The following is a 19,491-nucleotide window of genomic DNA, read 5'->3' as shown; positions in this document are numbered from 1 at the left end:
AGGCAGGCTTCAACATCTGTAGAACACCCAGTACAAGGCAGGCTTCAACATCTGTAAAACACCCAGTACAAGGTAGGCTTCAACATCTGTAAAACACCCTGTACAAGGTAGGCTTCAACATCTGTAGAACACCCAGTAAAAGGTAGGCTTCATCATCTGTGGAACACCCAGTACAAGGCAGGCTTCAACATCTGTAAAACACCCAGTACAAGGTATGCTTCTACATCTGTAGAACACCCAGTACAAGGTAGGCTTCAACATCTGTAGAACACCCAGTACAAGGTAGGCTTCAACATCTGTAGAACACCCAGTATGAAGTAGGCTTCAACATCTGTAGAACACCCAGTATAAGGTAGGCTTCAACATCTGTGGAACACCAGGTACAAGGTAGGCTTCAACATCTGTAGAACACCCAGTACAAGGCAGGCTTCAACATCTGTAGAACACCCAGTAAAAGGTAGGCTTCATCATCTGTGGAACACCCAGTACAAGGCAGGCTTCAACATCTGTAGAACACCCAGTACAAGGTAGGCTTCAACATCTGTAGAACACCAAGTACAAGGTAGGCTTCAACATCCCCGTAGAGTGGAACACCCAGTACAAGGCAGGCTTCATCATCTGTGGAACACCCAGTACAAGGTAGGCTTCAACATCTGTAGAACACCCAGTACAAGGTAGGCTTCAACATCTGTAGAACACCAAGTACAAGGTAGGCTTCAACATCTGTAGAACACCCAGTAAAAGGTAGGCTTCAACATCCCCGTAGAGTGGAACACCCAGTACAAGGCAGGCTTCAACATCTGTGGAACACCCAGTACAAGGCAGGCTTCAACATCTGTAAAACACCCAGTAAAAGGTAGGCTTCAACATCTGTAGAACACCAAGTACAAGGTAGGCTTCAACATCTGTAGAACACCCAGTATGAAGTAGGCTTCAACATCTGTAGAACACCCAGTATGAAGTAGGCTTCAACATCTGTGGAACACCAGGTACAAGGTAGGCTTCAACATCTGTAGAACACCAAGTACAAGGCAGGCTTCAACATCTGTAGAACACCAAGTACAAGGTAGGCTTCAACATCTGTAGAACACCAAGTACAAGGCAGGCTTCAACATCTGTAGAACACCCAATACAAGGTAGGTTTTGACATCTGTAGAACACCCAGTACAAGGCAGGCTTCAACATCTGTAGAACAGGGCCAGGGGTGAGGAAGGTTAGTCTTCAGTTTACTTCACCAAATTTTACTAAACTTGTTCTCTGTTTGGAACTGCATTCCTTAAATATAGGCATGATTATTTATTGCTGTTAATTCTCAGCATCCAATAATATCCAAAATATATTGAATACTCTTGCCTGTCTTTGTATTGCATTTTAAGAAAATGTTTCTGTGAAATGTGATAATTAGAGCGTATCTATCATTGCGAAATATCTTTAATTCATCAGCGGACATTGGACGATGACTGTATAACAGAACTAGCTGTGCACTATGGGAAATGTAAGATGGAGATGGAGACACAGGTGTTACAGGTAAGTCCCCCCTGCACCCACCCACTGCCACATACAGTGTCCCCCCTACACCCACCCACTGCCACATACAGTGTCCCCCCTACACCCACCCACTGCCACATACAGTGTCCCCCCTACACCCACCCACTGCCACATACAGTGTCCCCCCTGCACCCACTGCCACATACAGTGTCCCCCTGCACCCACCCACTGCCACATACAGTGTCCTCCCTACACCCATCCACAGCCACATACAGTGTCCCCCCTACACCCACCCACTGCCACATACAGTGTCCCCCCTACACCCATCCACAGCCACATACAGTGTCCCCCCTGCACCCACCCACTGCCACATACAGTGTCCCCCCTGCACCCACCCACTGCCACATACAGTGTCCCCCCTGCACCCTCCCACTGCCACATACAGTGTCCTCCCTACACCCACCCACTGCCACATACAGTGTCCCCCCTACACCCACTGCCACATACAGTGTCCCCCCTACACCCACCCACTGCCACATACAGTGTCCTCCCTACACCCACTGCCACATACAGTGTCCCCCCTACACCCACCCACTGCCACATACAGTGTCCTCCCTACACCTATCCACAGCCACATACAGTGTCCCCCCTACACCCACCCACTGCCACATACAGTGTCCCCCCTACACCCATCCACAGCCACATACAGTGTCCCCCCTGCACCCACCCACTGCCACATACAGTGTCCCCCCTGCACCCACCCACTGCCACATACAGTGTCCCCCCTGCACCCACCCACTGCCACATACAGTGTCCTCCCTACACCCACCCACTGCCACATACAGTGTCCCCCCTACACCCACTGCCACATACAGTGTCCCCCCTACACCCACCCACTGCCACATACAGTGTCCCCCCTGCACCCACCCACTGCCACATACAGTGTCCCCCCTGCACCCACCCACTGCCACATACAGTGTCCCCCCTGCACCCACCCACTGCCACATACAGTGTCCTCCCTACACCCACCCACTGCCACATACAGTGTCCTCCCTACACCCACCCACTGCCACATACAGTGTCCTCCCTACACCCACTGCCACATACAGTGTCCCCCCTACACCCACCCACTGCCACATACAGTGTCCCCCCTACACCCACCCACTGCCACATACAGTGTCCCCCCTACACCCATCCACTGCCACATAGAGGGTCCCCCCTACACCCACCCACTGCCACATACAGTGTCCTCCCTACACCCACTGCCACATACAGTGTCCCCCCTACACCCACTGCCACATACAGTGTCCCCCCTACACCCACCCACTGCCACATACAGTGTCCCCCCTACACCCACTGCCACATACAGTGTCCCCCCTACACCCACCCACTGCCACATACAGTGTCCCCCCTACACCCACCCACTGCCACATACAGTGTCCCCCCTACACCCATCCACAGCCACATACAGTGTCCTCCCTACACCCACTGCCACATACAGTGTCCCCCCTACACCCACCCACTGCCACATACAGTGTCCCCCCTACACCCACCCACTGCCACATACAGTGTCCCCCCTACACCCATCCACTGCCACATACAGTGTCCCCCCTACATCCACTGCCACATACAGTGTCCCCCCTACACCCACTGCCACATACAGTGTCCCCCCTACACCCACCCACTGCCACATACAGTGTCCCCCCTACACCCACCCACTGCCACATACAGTGTCCCCCCTACACCCACCCACTGCCACATACAGTGTCCCCCCTACACCCACCCACTGCCACATACAGTGTCCCCCCTACATCCACTGCCACATACAGTGTCCCCCCTACATCCACTGCCACATACAGTGTCCTCCCTACACCCATCCACTGCCACATACAGTGTCCTCCCTACACCCACTGCCACATACAGTGTCCCCCCTACACCCACTGCCACATACAGTGTCCCCCCTACACCCACCCACTGCCACATACAGTGTCCCCCCTACACCCACCCACTGCCACATACAGTGTCCTCCCTACACCCACTGCCACATACAGTGTCCCCCCTACACCCACCCACTGCCACATACAGTGTCCCCCCTACACCCACTGCCACATACAGTGTCCCCCCTACACCCACTGCCACATACAGTGTCCCCCCTACACCCACCCACTGCCACATACAGTGTCCCCCCTACACCCACTGCCACATACAGTGTCCCCCCTACACCCACTGCCACATACAGTGTCCCCCCTACACCCACCCACTGCCACATACAGTGTCCCCCCTGCACCCACCCACTGCCACATACAGTGTCCCCCCTGCACCCACCCACTGCCACATACAGTGTCCCCCCTACACCCACCCACTGCCACATACAGTGTCCTCCCTACACCCACTGCCACATACAGTGTCCCCCCTACACCCACTGCCACATACAGTGTCCCCCCTACACCCACCCACTGCCACATACAGTGTCCCCCTACACCCACCCACTGCCACATACAGTGTCCTCCCTACACCCACCCACTGCCACATACAGTGTCCCCCCTACACCCACTGCCACATACAGTGTCCCCCCTACACCCACCCACTGCCACATACAGTGTCCCCCTACACCCACCCACTGCCACATACAGTGTCCCCCCTACACCCACTGCCACATACAGTGTCCTCCCTACACCCACCCACTGCCACATACATTGTCCCCCCTACACCCACCCACTGCCACATACATTGTCCCCCCTACACCCACCCACTGCCACATACAGTGTCCCCCCTACACCCACTGCCACATACAGTGTCCCCCCTACACCCACTGCCACATACAGTGTCCCCCCTACACCCACCCACTGCCACATACAGTGTCCCCCTGCACCCACCCACTGCCACATACAGTGTCCCCCCTGCACCCACCCACTGCCACATACAGTGTCCCCCCTACACCCATCCACAGCCACATAGAGTGTCCCCCCTACACCCACCCACTGCCACATACAGTGTCCCCCCTACACCCACTGCCACATACAGTGTCCTCCCTACACCCACCCACTGCCACATACAGTGTCCCCCCCTACACCCACCCACTGCCACATACAGTGTCCCCCCTACACCCACCCACTGCCACATACAGTGTCCCCCCTACACCCATCCACTGCCACATACAGTGTCCCCCCTACATCCACTGCCACGTACAGTGTCCTCCCTACACCCACTGCCACATACAGTGTCCCCCCTACGCCCACTGCCACGTACAGTGTCCTCCCTACACCCACTGCCACATACAGTGTCCTCCCTACACCCATCCACTGCCACATACAGTGTCCCCCCTACGCCCACTGCCACGTACAGTGTCCTCCCTACACCCACTGCCACATACAGTGTCCTCCCTACACCCATCCACTGCCACATACAGTGTCCTCCCTACACCCACCCACTGCCACATACAGTGTCCACCCTACACCCACTGCCACGTACAGTGTCCTCCCTACACCCACTGCCACATACAGTGTCTTCTATAAGTTTCATTATGTGACAGCACCATTCAGTTCCTGTTTGCATTGGTTGGTAGTGATAATGAGTGTGATGCTACTGGTGACTCTCCCCTATAGTATTTCCTCCATCTTTGTGTTTTGTCCCCCAGTGGAAGTACGACTACTTGACAGCCACCTACTTCCTGTTGCTGGAGAAGAAGATGCGTGGCCGCCCTGTCCGCCTCCTCCAGAAGCCCACCATCTCCTCTACCACACCTGCCCCCAAGAAGGTAGCCCCACATACAGTGTATAACAGTGCTACAACGGTTCAGTAATTACTTCTGTACCCATGAAGATTCGGGGTAAAATAGGTCTTCAGCAACCCTTGCTTGCTGTAAAAGGCGACTATGCTTGTCGTAAGAAGTGACTAACGTGACATTGTGGTCAGGCTTGCTGACTTGGTTGATGCATGTCATCGTATCTCAGATGTGTGCTCATTATGTCAATCACTAGATTGTCTGGTCCAGACCTGATTATTTACAGACCTCCATATAGCTGGAATATTGCTGAGTGCAGCATTAAACAACAAAGAACAACAAAAACAGCAACAACTAGTACTCCTGTGATTTTTATGCATAACAAGTAGTAGCTTCTGGGAGATATAGAAAATGTTGAAGGTCAGAGGAATGATCATTATAAAGTACATAATCTAACTGAAGGTGATGGAAATTTGGATAATATTTAATTTTCTTATCTGTTGCGATTTATGTGATTTACGTTTTTGATAACTCTGGACATATTTGTAATCCATTATGTTACTTTCCTCTAAAATTTGGATTCAGTTTTGTGTAGATTAATTTCCTTGCCTTGAAACTGACATTAGTCGATATACTTCTGTCTTTCTATTAATTCCTATGAAACTTCATTTCAGTTATGATAATGGTCATTAGATTAAATATTTTTTAAACTAAATCAAACGTAGATCGGGGAGAAAATATGTGAACAGCTGATTGCTATTTCTGGCTTACTTTATGAGACAAAATACACATGTAATCATAATCTCTGTGTATGAAACATTGTCTGGCATACAGTACACAGTGTCCTTGAATTTGGTAATGTTTCATCATAAATTTCATGTTTTCATTGACCAAATTTGCAAATGGCAAAACAAGCACACAAACTCCTATTGCCGCCATGACCATAACGAGATGTGCAGTAAAGAAGTGAGCATCAAAGGGAAGTAACTGCACTCTATATTGGATGGTGTCTTTTTTTAAGTATTGTAGCATTTTCACTGTGGGGGTTGTGTGTTCGAGATGCAGAATATTTAAGGATTTGTTTTGTTTTTTGAAAATGGAAATAAAAATGAAACATGCAGCAGACTTTGTGATGATGCTGTGGTGCCTTTTTTTTTAGCCTCTTGAGATGTTAAAACATGCATTTGTCATGATTGTCATGTGAGCATGTGACTTATAATGTCATGATACATCTTTTCAGGGTAAGTTTTTAACTTGTGTGACTTTAAATTAAGTTTGAGGCAATGAGAATTTAACACATATGGGTCAAGCAGTGATGACTATAAGCTATGACTGGACTGTAAGTTTGACGCTATGAGGGATTTGACATATCCCAGTTCCAGACATTGGGTTCCACCATGATGTATAGAGATCATATGTATATCCTCCTTGTTGCAGGCATACACATACAGCTCTGAGGATGAGAGTGATGTCAACCACTCTCCATTCATCATCACCCCGAAGGAGAAGACAGAAGAAAGCAGACAAAATGCATACAACTGTCAACAACATGCCAAAGAAAGAGTCAAAGGGCGAGCCCGAGAGAGGCTTCCGTTTTCAGACAGTGGTGATAAAGAAGACAAGGAAAACTTCCTTATCCCACAAATTCCAAACTCTCCTCGTGTCAAACATCAGAAGACCCCAACTGCAAATGCTGTGTTAAAGAATGTTGCAGCCAAGCCACGATCTCCCCTCATGTCCAAACAGTTGCACATAGCATCCCTGGATGACAGCAGTAAGTCACCCCTAGCAGGCTCCAAGGAGCCACTGATTATGACAGCACCTAAATCAGCTCCACACAATCAGAAGAAACATCAGTATGACTGTGCTGCTCTGTTTAAAGGTACAAATGTATTTATCAATTGGTGGTCATCTGTGGTGCATTCTGTCACTTTGTAGTGAGCATGTCCCATTCCCTCACTGCTTATAACCTACACAACAACAACATTGGTGGCCTGCTTGTGTGCACTTTTGTTATACATAAACGTAACAAACCAATCAAAACACTCATATCTAAAAGCTTATGCAAAATGCTTTAATATACCAGTTTTTCATCAAAGCATCTTGTGAAGCAGAAACAATCTCATCTGGCCGGTGTAAATATTACAGTGTCGGACAGATGATAAGTAGACTTTGTGAGGATTTCTTCAAGTAAAGAATCTTCTGCTTTAATAATCATTGTGCATATTTTAATTATTTTTATACTTATCCTGTATTACTCCTTAATGCACTTACTGCTTGTACTTGCCAGAGAAAGCTGTGCGAGGTCATGCTGAAGAAGAAGTTGTTCCAACTGGTTGAGTGGCTAACCCTATCACACAGCTCCCGTGTGACATGGAAGGGATGACGTCACTGATCAGCACATTACTCTTGTCACCCATATAGTGGACACCTGTTTGAGTCAGCTCTAATCCACTTGGATCCTTTGCATGTCTTGCTACACTATTATTCCTTGTGATCGTACCCTTGATGATATTTTTGTTATTAAAGTGCTGGTGTTTCGCTTGCTCCTTTATCCAGACACAGTGGGAGCAAGCCATCCCCTTCCACAGACGCTGTTCCTGGAGCCGCTCTCCAGTCCAGCGCCATAGAGATTACTACTCCGACTCAGCCTATGACTGTTCCATCTCAGATGTCGACTCCCACCTAGGCCTCAGCCAGCTTCTCAGATCACCTGTTGTAGCTCCATCACCAGACCCAGACATGGATAAAAAGGACACAGCGATTGATCAACCACATGAGAGCTAGCTCACATGCGTGCAGCGTTTGTGGACATCACCACCACCCGTTGACTCAGTTACCTGGCGTTCACTGAATGGGACTCGGAGTGTTCAAGAGGGATATACTACGTCAACCCTGGTCTTCCACCTGCCTCTTCAACAGCCAAGTCTCTGCTACCCACTCTCGTGTCTCCAACTTCGCTAGTGACGAGACTGTCTTCAAGGCTCTGGCGCAAGTTTCTCACTTCAAGCTTTCTTTATCAGGCAACTACCAGCCTCACTGGAACTCCCTTAAGCCACATGGACGTGACACCTCGTCCTTGGGTAGCTGGAACCAGGGCAAAGTCAACCGGCACTTACCAACCACTCCGTGACCATTCAAATGGAGGGAGTGGAGACCGCAAGGCTAAACATTGATGTGATGGACGCCAATGATTGGGACGTCCCACCCCTAGTTTTTCGAGTCCTCTAGACCTCTGTAGGTGGGAGAATATGACGATTCTGGCGGAACGGAAAAATGCCAATATTCCTCGTCCCTAAGAAAGGACTCGGACCAATTCCGAATGATTCACAACCTGGCTACATTCTGGATGTCCACACTCAGGCTGCTCAGGTCCAATATACAGGTCCACGACTCTTTGATCAGCCTCGATATCCAGGATGCCTACCTACTTGTTCCGATCATTACCAACGACATTTGGAATTTCCTTTGCCTCGTGGCTATTTACTCACTTCGTCAAGCAGAAAGTCACCTACCTCCATCGGAGGAATGTCCAGTTCTAGTCGTACATCAACATCTGATTACTAAACCACCACGCTAATCCGTCACACTTCACACAGCGTCTCCTCCATTAGTTAGGTTGGATCATCAGTGTCCGGAAATTGGAACTCACACCTTCGTTTTATGAATCTCTAATTCATCAGAGGCCTCTTCCAGAGCAACTGAGACCTCCTCTCTGTACCCAGGGACAGGTGGCCTCAAATCCAACACCACCTTCTCCCCGCTCTACAACAACCCAGCACTCTCTGGGAGGCGCTCCTGGATCTTCTCACGTCAGCACAGGACCTGACATCCAGAGGTAGGCTCCAGCTACGTCCAATCCAAATGTTCCTTGCTTCCTACATCAGGGGCCTGTACCATTCTGTTTCATCATCCTCCCAAATCATCTCAAACCACATCTCCAATGGTGGACGGTGGAGTCGAACGTCTTAGACGGCGTCTCCTTGACTGAGCTCATGACCTCAAAACACCTTTTTGTAGGTGTTTCACTCCAATACTGGGGAGCGTATGTGGATGGCCAAGTCGCCTCGGGGCTGTGGACCGCCTCTGAGCAACAGTGGCACATCAACAACCTAGAACTGGAGCTGCTTATCCTGGCTCTCTCTCACTCGGACGTTTCAGCATGCCCAGATCAACATATCAATGGACAACATCACTGTCATATGCAGTCTCCGCATTCAGCGTCTCCTGGGAAGGACTAAAAGCGTATACTTTTCTGCTGCCTGTGCTCCTTCCGATGTCCTTCAAAAGATCAGGTCAACCCCAATTCTTGTCTGAATTTCTTCTGTTCCTGCGCCACATGTGTCATCTGAAGGGCAGCACCATCACAACCTATCTGTCTTGGCAGTTCTGGAAAATCAAAAGATGACAAAGATTCTGGAAATCCAAGCACTTTTATGCCACTTTTGTCTGGAAAGCCAAGTTCAGACAGTCTTCCTCTTGACTCTGGCAATAGCGGCACGAGTGAGCAAACTACACGCTCTCGACATCACCTGTCTGAGATTTGAGCGGAGAGTGCATGGAGCTGTTCATCTTGGGCTGTGCTGAGACTTAGCCATAGCCAAGAATCATCTCCCTGGACACCCAGATAGATCCTTCATCATCCCACCCCTATCTTCGATAGTGGGGGTGGAAGATGAACAGGAACTTCTATGTTCCGTGTGTGCTCTGCAGTGCTTCTTTTGACGATCCAAGAACTGTCAAGGACAACGTCACAGCTACCGGAATGAAGAATCACGTCGCAGGTAGAATTCGGCAGCAACGTGAACGCCTTGTCACTTTGCTCTATCACGGAACTGGATTCTCCAAGAACCCAAATGAGATCCAGGCGGTCTCCTCTACCATGGCACTTCACAGTAATTGCTCCATGGAATGCTGCTTATGGTGCTTGGACACAGTCTTCACCAGCCAATACCTGCGAGATGTCGCCTTAGAAGATGTGGAAGGTGTCCACAGTTTCGGCCCTTTGGTGGTTGCCCAGCAGCTCACCGCCCCATGACGCCACTAATGCTTGAACATGTCTGGAGCAGACCTTTTGACCTCTTTCCGGTGCGTGTCACCCCAGACTAGAAGGTTACATACTGCATGCTTTGGCTCTGTATGTCACTTTCTAGACTTTAAAAGCTTCTTTAGTTTCTATTACTGCAATGATACCTGAACATCACAAACACCTGACTCTCTCCTTCCCACTGACAGTAATGGTCCCTCGATGCCGGACATCACTGTTGCTGCTTTGTTGGAGTCAATGGAGAGTTTATTGAAGATCACATCTGAAAGTATGCTCTCCTCCATACCGTCCGATAAAGTTGCATTAAGGAGTATGCGGGATAAGTTTAAAAAATCTACTAAAACACTAGATATTTTTTATATTTGTATACTTATCCTGCATTACTTCGACTAAAGTGGCCCAACCATCGCAGAGCTGCCTTCCCACGATGTCTTCAGATGCTCTGTTTTTAGCAGTAATGTGCTGATCAGTGATGTCCCCACCTCCATGGTCACAAGGGAGCTGTGTGATAGGGTTAGCCACTCAGCTAGTTTAAACAACTTCTTCTTCAGCAAGACCTCACACAGCTTTCTCTGTCGAGAACAAGCAGTAAATGCATTAGGAGTAATGCAGGATATGTATACAAATATATAAAAAAATTCCTTGGATTTTACTATTCCTGTATTCCAAGATTAACAAACACCTGTGAAACTTTTTTTTTTTGCCACCCCTAGTGTTGCAAAGCTGCTGCACCTACAGTGACTGCCAATTGATGCATGTACCATAATTTCTTCAGTATAGTGCGCACCCATGTATAATGCGCACCCCCCTCTAGCGGATTCAATATTTTTTGGGGGAAAAAAATCGAATACCAAGCGCAGAAAAAGAATTACACCGCACCCCTTTAGCGAAGTCTGGCAAACGAACAGGTGATGAGAAATTTTGACAAAAAGTCACCAGACATGTTGATTTACCGTTTAAGTTGTATTTTTTTGTTCTGCTAGGCATTGTTTTATATCCAAGGATTAAGATTACCTTGTGTATTTTCTCGTAAACTAAGCCGGACACAGCAATCAGCTGTACACACGTTTTCTTGGAATGTACCGGTGATTCGGTCAAGCATACCCAATGATATAACTTTACAGGATTTTAATGCAAGGATCGGCAAAAATTGTATCTGAAACTATTTTTTTATCAGGAATAATATATTCTAATATCTTGTTAATTTAGATGCAGCTTTTACTAAATATATTTAAAATAATAATAACTCTAAGCGAAGCAGCTGATCGCTATTGCCGGGTATTTTTTTACATAGAGCCAGTCTGACCAGTCACCGTCAAGGCTCCCATGCACGTGATTGCGCGATCGCGAGAATTACGTGTTGACATAGAATCGTCCAACAAAAACAAATATGACTTTTAACGAATCATTTATGATATATGTATCCATTCTCTGTCAACTAAAGTTCGTTTCAAGGCTTCAATAGCGGTAATCTGACCGTGGTTGCTGTTAATAACGGTGAGTTGTGGGATCTTCCGATCGCTTCACACACGATTTCACCAAAATTAATTAAAACAATATTAAAAGGAATTTTGAATAAAATTAATAAAATAAGTTACAAACATAAGTCCAGATATACAAAGAACAACTTTTTATAGCCAGACAGTGTAATTACATGACTAATTTGTGTACTTCAGTATGGATTTGTTGACATGGTATTTCCGGTGTTACATGCTCGCGGTAATGTCTTTCCATGGGGGGAAAAAAACATAAAAACTCATTAATCCGTGTATAATGCACACCCCCTTCTACACAGCTGTGTTTTTTTTTAAAAAAAGTTCGCACTATACTCAAGAAAATACGGTACATCACATATAGAGCTGCATGTTGTCATGTATCAGTAGACAGCTATTAAGCTTTAGTTACCTTGCTTTCATTGGATTTGTCACACTTTCATGTTCCTTGTTTAACTAATAACTTACTAAATATTGGAAACCCCTTTGCTAGTCTGCTGTCTGCAAAGCAACTTCTCTGCCCTAGTCGCATATCTGAAAATATTTTGTTTGTTTTTTCAGTTTTGTTTATAGACCAGATTAGATGTGATATCAAACTGTTTCATTTCAAACAGCAATCTTCATGATATAGTGCTGGAAATACAGTCACAATGATGAGTTAACATTAAGTATCTAATTATGTTTTGAATGATCTGTTTCTTTAAATCTGTTCTTTGAATAAATGTTTATTAAATTTCACATGTTATTAAATTTGCCAGTCACATCGTTCAGGCAGTCATTATTTTCACCCCTGTGCTGTACCAGGTTCCAGGTAAGGAAGGGCTGATCTCGCCTTGCCTGATTCCAGCCCTTCTGTTTGTTCTCTGTTGTTGATGCAGCTGTCTACTTTCAGTGTGTACACCGCTCAAGTCTATTGACAACTCCTACATGAACACAACACTATCCCCATCCCGGTCCTACGACTCCCAGCTGAACAACATCACGGTGGACACCGGAATACACACTCCCATCAGTGCATCCAAGAAGTGAGTGCAGCAGGGCCACCTCAACTCACCTGTAGTTCTCAGTAATTCAACGACAAAGTTTATGAGGTTCTCTTAGCAACCAACTGTGCAGTGCAAATTATTTTATTGCTTAAAAATTCAGTGTAAAGTTTGAAGTACATTTCTTGATGTCATAGGGGAGACAACTGTTGTGCGACAGGCCCCATGTGTATGCCCAGTATGTGTGATGTATGGACCTCCCTCTATTCCCCCAGAGCGGCATCAGTGGATGAGGGCCTATATAAGGCTGGCATGTCTACCCCTAGTAGTGCACACAAGTCCAAAAAGTCCATGTTCGGCAGTCTGGAGAAGGTCTTCAACATGCTCACACCAAAGAAACAACGGGGCAGTACTGCAGATGGGCCCAGGAAAGTGAAGGTATGTATCTAGTTTGTATTTCCTCATAAAATAAAGAATGATTTTGTATTGTTTTCACACTAAGGAATTTGATATCGGTTCTGTTAAGAAAAACTTTGAAAGGTAATTGCACAATTGAATACACAAACAGATTTTCTGACCCTGAAATGGAATTCATCCAATCTGGCCCAAGCATCATGTCTAACCGTCTTACCTAGATACAAAATTTTAAAAAGTGCCCAGTATCTGTGTTGTATATGACTTTATATTTATGATAAGCTGCAGAGAACAAGATCATCTAACGGCTGTTTCCCTGTCTTATCATTCTATTGAATTGTTGCAGGCACTCCACAACGTGTTCCGAACATGTCAGTTCAATCCCGACTATGTGCTGAAGAGACTGAGAGCCATCATAGAGGAGAAGTGCATCCCCTACAAGCAGAGCGAGTCAGTCCCCACGTTATTCTGTAGGATCTAGCCTCATGAATGTACTGCCTGCTGCACAGGTCTTAAGACGGAACATATTCTGTATGAGTGATGCTGGGAGTCCCACGCAGTAATAGTACTAATAGACAACTAGGTTTAACAATAGAGACCTCTAGTGGGTAGTATCTGCCTGGAGAGTGGAAGGTCAGTGGTTTGATCCCCAGGACATGTCATACTAAAGCAGATTAAAAGATGGTGCTTGTTGTTACCCTGTCTGGTGTTTCGCATTTAGTGGATAAATCAAGGACTGGTCAGTATGTAGTCAGCATAATATGTCCATGTTAAACTGTGGCATGGTATCTCAGAGGGTCAGTTCAATAAAACTGGTATTAGTCGAGGCTAGTACAAGCAACCAAACACGTACATGTATGTCGCTATATAACTGCAATAATCTTGAACAGGACATTAAACCCCATTTCACCTCACCTCACAATATAGACCACACAGCACATGTGCAGAAGCAGGACTTGATATTGTGGGTATCACATAGATTGTCACTACACCCATGTATCATGGCTGGTGTCAGTACATGCTGGTTATTGTAGTGCCATGCTGGCAGCACAATGCAGAGGAATATTAATGAGTCCTTGCACCTGTAGTTGGGATGGGCTGCTTTTGGGGTTTGTGGCAGCTAGCCTTGGTTTATGTTATAGTTATTCTTTAGTAGTTATGTCAATGTTTGCAGCCTGTACAATGTGTTTGGTGTCTGTATTGCAGCTACGCACTGCGGTGTACTGTGATGGATGACTGGGGTCGAGTGAGACTAGCCTTTGACATGGAGGTGTGTGCCATGCCCAAGTCACCATACATCGGAGTGTGTCGCAAGCGAGTCAAGGGTGATGTCTGGCATTACAAGAAGCTCTGTGAAGATATTCTTACATCTGCTAAGCTGTGATAAGGTAACAGAACCAAAGATATTCTTACATCTAACAGCTGTGATAAGGTAACAGAACCAAAGATATTCTTACATCTAACAGCTGTTATAAGGTAACAAAACTGAAGATATTCTTACATCTAATAGCTGTGATAAGGCAACAGAACCGAAGATATTCTTACATCTAATAGCTGTGATAAGGTAACAGAACCAAAGATATTCTTACATCTAATAGCTGTGATAAGGCAACAGAACCGAAGATATTCTTACATCTAATAGCTGTGATAAGGTAACAGAACCAAAGATATTCTTACATCTGCTAAGCTGTGATAAGGTAACAGAACCAAAGATATTCTTACATCTAACAGCTGTTATAAGGTAACAAAACTGAAGATATTCTTACATCTAATAGCTGTGATAAGGCAACAGAACCGAAGATATTCTTACATCTAATAGCTGTGATAAGGTAACAGAACCAAAGATATTCTTACATCTAATAGCTGTGATAAGGTAACAGAACCAAAGATATTCTTACATCTAATAGCTGTGATAAGGTAACAGAACCAAAGATATTCTTACATCTAATAGCTGTGATAAGGTAACAGAACTGAAGATATTCTTACATCTAATAGCTGTGATAAGGTAACAGAGCCGAAGATATTCTTACATCTAATAGCTGTGATAAGGTAACATAACCAAAGATATTCTTACATCTAATAGCTGTGATAAGGTAACAGAACCGAAGATATTCTTACATCTAATAGCTGTGATAAGGTAACAGAACCAAAGATATTCTTACATCTAATAGCTGTGATAAGGTAACAGAACCAAAGATATTCTTACATCTAATAGCTGTGATAAGGTAACAGAACCGAAGATATTCTTACATCTAATAGCTGTGATAAGGTAACAGAACCGAAGATATTCTTACATCTAATAGCTGTGATAAGGTAACAGAACCGAAGATATTCTTACATCTAATAGCTGTGATAAGGTAACAGAACCGAAGATATTCTTACATCTAATAGCTGTGATAAGGTAACATAACCAAAGATATTCTTACATCTAATAGCTGTGATAAGGTAACAGAACCGAAGATATTCTTACATCTAATAGCTTAGATTTCTGTTGTCGTATAGAGTACATCTTACTCACAAAGCATGAAATGTATCTGCAGAATACTTATCATTGAACTGCTAAAACAGAAATTACCTAAGTCAAGTTTCTTTAGAAAAGGTAAGTGTTTAATTTGGAGAGTCATTACATCCCTTGTCCTTGAGATCTCTGCTATAATTAGCAATTACTGTCCTCGCTTGTATTTTCAAATTGTTCTTTGTCTATCACTAAATCATTTTCAAGAAGAGATGTAGAAATGTATTCCAAACTCAAGAGGAACTTATGTTTCATATACAATTTTTTAGACAAATGTATCGGATAATTGTTAATGTAGTGATATGTCAGTTAATCTTAACACTACATACACAGATTTGAAAAACATTTTAGTATTTTCATGGATATGGATGACTATAAAGTCTTGTTTACATTTACAGGTTTTGAAAGTCCTCCAAAGAAAGCCACAGTTTATGCTGTGTAGATTGTAAGAGTGCTTCATTCCGAAACTACACCCATCCTTGATTATGTGATGGTATTGAAATACACCCATCCTTGATTATGTGATGGTGATGTGATATATATTGTGACTAAAATGTAAATTTGTGCTATTTTAGAAACATAATCTCGATCAGTGCCATGATGGTGAGAAAAAAAAGAACATTTTTCTCTCCTGATTCTTGATTTGTCGGGTATTTTATCTGCATCACAGTGAGCATCTACAATGTTAGGACTGCAGTCATGTCTGGCAAGTGGAGGCTAGCAGACGCTAGCTATGTTTGCAAACTTCACAAAAAGGAAGTCACAAGATTTTATTGAGTGAAGTTTTCATAAAATACAAATTGGATCCTCTGGGCCATATTGCAGCCATCCCTGACATGCAACAGTTGACTTGGGCCCCTTCACCTGTTTTGGACATCTACCGGATATCACCAGGGTCAACCGGCTGAGCGACCTCTGCTCATGAGGTGAAGAACACATGGCCTGTCTGACACCAGGGAGATGAAACAACAGATTTGTATTTGGTAGAAAAATGTAGCCCTACTTGCCATGGTGATGGTTGCAGATAATTCCTCCCGAGACATTCGCACTGCAAGATTCACACGCACACAGCCAGCCAGACTGTTAAGGAATAGGAGTTGGTCCTGGAGCTGGAATAGCCTTGTGCGAGGGTGTCCAGGTGATATTGTTAGTGATGTACATATATCTGTGTAAAGGACTTGATTGCCTTAAGTTAGAGGTCTTGCCTCATGTCCTTTAAATCATGTGCTGTGTGTCAGTTATTTTAATCTCTGATGTTTTAATGGCTGCATTTATCCTGTTTATATGACTGTTTTAGATTCTGTTATTTTAGCTGGGCACATTGTGATCTGCTCATTTTATGCTGTATATTTTAATGGGAGGTATACACAGATATTAAAGTCACTGACAAATATGTAGCAATACGTACATACAGTAAACTTCGGTTATAGCTAACTCAAAGGGACCTTTAAATTTAGTATAAATGAACTTCGTTATGAGCGCATATATACATTATATATATATATATATAATAGCATGTGGACTAGACAAAGAAAACAGTTCATTATATCTGCCTGTTTGTTATAAACGTTTACTGTATTGTACTTAGGGTATCTAAAACATCACATCTCCCTTTTATGCCAGTCCCTACTGTAGGTCAACACATGTTTCTTGTTATTTGCAACATGTACATAAAAATTCTACTTGAAATACTGTTCATGACTGACAGAGTTGCTTCCCTTCCCTCAATACACAAGAAAAGTTTTTGAAGTAATGCGGACTTTGAATAAATTAAAACCTCTGGATCTGGTTCTACTCAAATTTATCTTGAAAAATTCACTAAAGTAATATTATAGTCATATTTCCTTTATTATGTATTTCTCGTAATGTAAGGCTTGGCAGCCGTTCTTGTTTTATATTCCTCTATTCACTCCACAACTGTTGGATTTCTGTTCTATATTTTCAGCACTATAAGGCTAATTCTTTCTGGTATTGTCTTTGAAAGATTTCTCTGGCTGAGTATCTGTGATATTCTGTTTGAATGTAATAAAACTGATGTGTAACAGGTACCTTTTGATTATGTGGACTTCTACTAGCTATACTACAGAACTTCAAGTTTGACAAACTGAAGTGCTATCTACAGCCCTGAGCAGTCAAATGTAACACTATTACAGTTTTATGATGCCAGCTTCGTTATCAGCTGCAGGGTTCAGTGCAGACACAGTCTTCAGATGTAGTGAAACTCCACCTTAGTAAGCCTTATGATATTTTAATCCGGGTGTATTATAGAAAGATTTGTATCATATTGTAGAATTATTAATTTAATAATGGAGTTGCCCCACAACATGTAACTCCCACCCAAACGCTTCTAGTGACTACAGTTGTATTGGCAGGTTGTAGGTGAGTGTGGTGATGCACCCCCAGCAGGAGCCGCGACACTCTCACTGTAGGGAAAACACATGTCAGCAAAATCAATATTCATGAATGAATGCTTTTTTAATTGAGTACAGCAAAACAAATCCATTTAACATGCAAAGCAGATATCAATTTTCTGCCGGTAAAAGTTTCACCAAGGGTTGACACTTCATTTATCTTAACTGGTACATTTGTTCCAGATAACACTTTTGTTATCAGTTTAGATTGTTTAGTTTTTTGAGGTGAGTAACTCGATCACTGAGAACTATATCTCTATGGGTAAGCACATGCAATGATGATATATTTTTAGATACTAAAAATCTGAAGATTGTCAGTTGCAGGAACACACAAAATCAATTTCTTTTAAAGTTATTTCAAATGTATTGGTGAAGTGATCAACAGGTTCACATTTCAAAAAGAAAATTCATTTTCATTTTTATGTTGAAATGTCTTGTGTTGTGTGTTAATATTACCAGTACTATAAGCATTTTAGTGACCTAACAGCCATTTTTGCAAAACTATGCTTATGCTGACGTATTACAACTGTGAAATACATGACCACCAGATACAAAAAGTCAAAGTTAGCGAGATGTTCTCCCACGATCAAGCTCCTCAGAAATGAATATATCTTGTAATATTTGGAAACAATGACATGGGCTCCCTTATGGTTAAGAAGAAACAATTTTCCTGAATATTATTGAATTACTGAAGGCATATATGTTGAAAGAGCACATATAGATAAAATGTGATGCATACTCAGGAATATGTATGTTACTGACATTTTTCGTCATTTTAAGAAAGTTACCAATCTTGGCAATTCTTTCAAACGTTTTTACAAATGCTGTCTGCAAATATATGTGCATTTTGCAATGTCAGATTTATGTGGGTGTGCCCCAAGTCGAATTCCTGTATATACAACTGTCTGTCTATCTGTCTGTCTGTCTGTCTATTGCTCCGTTTTCACTGTACATAGCAGTTGTATAGTCACTGTGACCACCTTGAGGTGTTATCTATACACTTATATGAAATAAACCATGTAGAATATTGTCCGATTGTATTGCCTGTAATTTGACTGGCCTGGTAGGTTTGTTTTTAACGAGAACGTATGGTCAGGCTTGCCGACTTGGTTGATACATGTCATCACCAGAAAATCCAGTGATTGACACAATCACTGGATTTTCTGGTCCAGACTTGATTATTTACAGACCACCGTCTTATAGCCGGAATAAAGCAGGGTGGGGCGTTAAACAACAAACCAAACAACTGAAAACAGCTGCACATTAAACAGCATTGATGCCTGCCTTGAACGCTCGTATCATTGGGGTAGATGTAAACCTGGCTACACGTCTACTACCTAGTCTAACTATTTATTTCGGTTCTGCTGGTAGGAACTGATCTGTTAGTCATTTACTCACCACATGACCATGTGTACT

At 44.2% G+C, this 19,491-nt stretch overlaps 1 protein-coding gene across 2 annotated transcripts in view; it reads left to right on the top strand.

The window, feature by feature from the left end:
• The window catches only part of LOC139468119 (maternal embryonic leucine zipper kinase-like), a 41,983-nt gene extending 22,897 nt beyond the window's left edge, over positions 1–19,086 (top strand). The window contains exons 10-17 of one of the 2 annotated variants that reach the window (XM_071249876.1): positions 1,444–1,527; positions 5,126–5,245; positions 6,650–6,986; positions 12,645–12,777; positions 13,011–13,173; positions 13,496–13,599; positions 14,356–14,537; positions 16,063–19,086. In XM_071249876.1, coding sequence (XP_071105977.1) covers positions 1,444–1,527; positions 5,126–5,245; positions 6,650–6,986; positions 12,645–12,777; positions 13,011–13,173; positions 13,496–13,599; positions 14,356–14,533 — 1,119 coding nt within the window. In that variant the 3' untranslated portion in view covers positions 14,534–14,537; positions 16,063–19,086. Of the gene's footprint in view, positions 1–1,443; positions 1,528–5,125; positions 5,246–6,649; positions 7,095–12,644; positions 12,778–13,010; positions 13,174–13,495; positions 13,600–14,355; positions 14,538–16,062 lie in introns of both variants that reach the window. The other variant, XM_071249875.1, reaches the window with a different exon arrangement.
• The last annotated feature ends 405 nt before the right edge of the window (positions 19,087–19,491 follow it).

Source organism: Haliotis cracherodii, unplaced genomic scaffold (genome assembly GCF_022045235.1).
Source record: "Haliotis cracherodii isolate W230 unplaced genomic scaffold, xgHalCrac1.p SCAF_2, whole genome shotgun sequence".
In the NCBI taxonomy this organism is placed as follows: domain Eukaryota; kingdom Metazoa; phylum Mollusca; class Gastropoda; order Lepetellida; family Haliotidae; genus Haliotis; species Haliotis cracherodii.
This window is presented reverse-complemented; position numbering and strand designations above follow the sequence as displayed.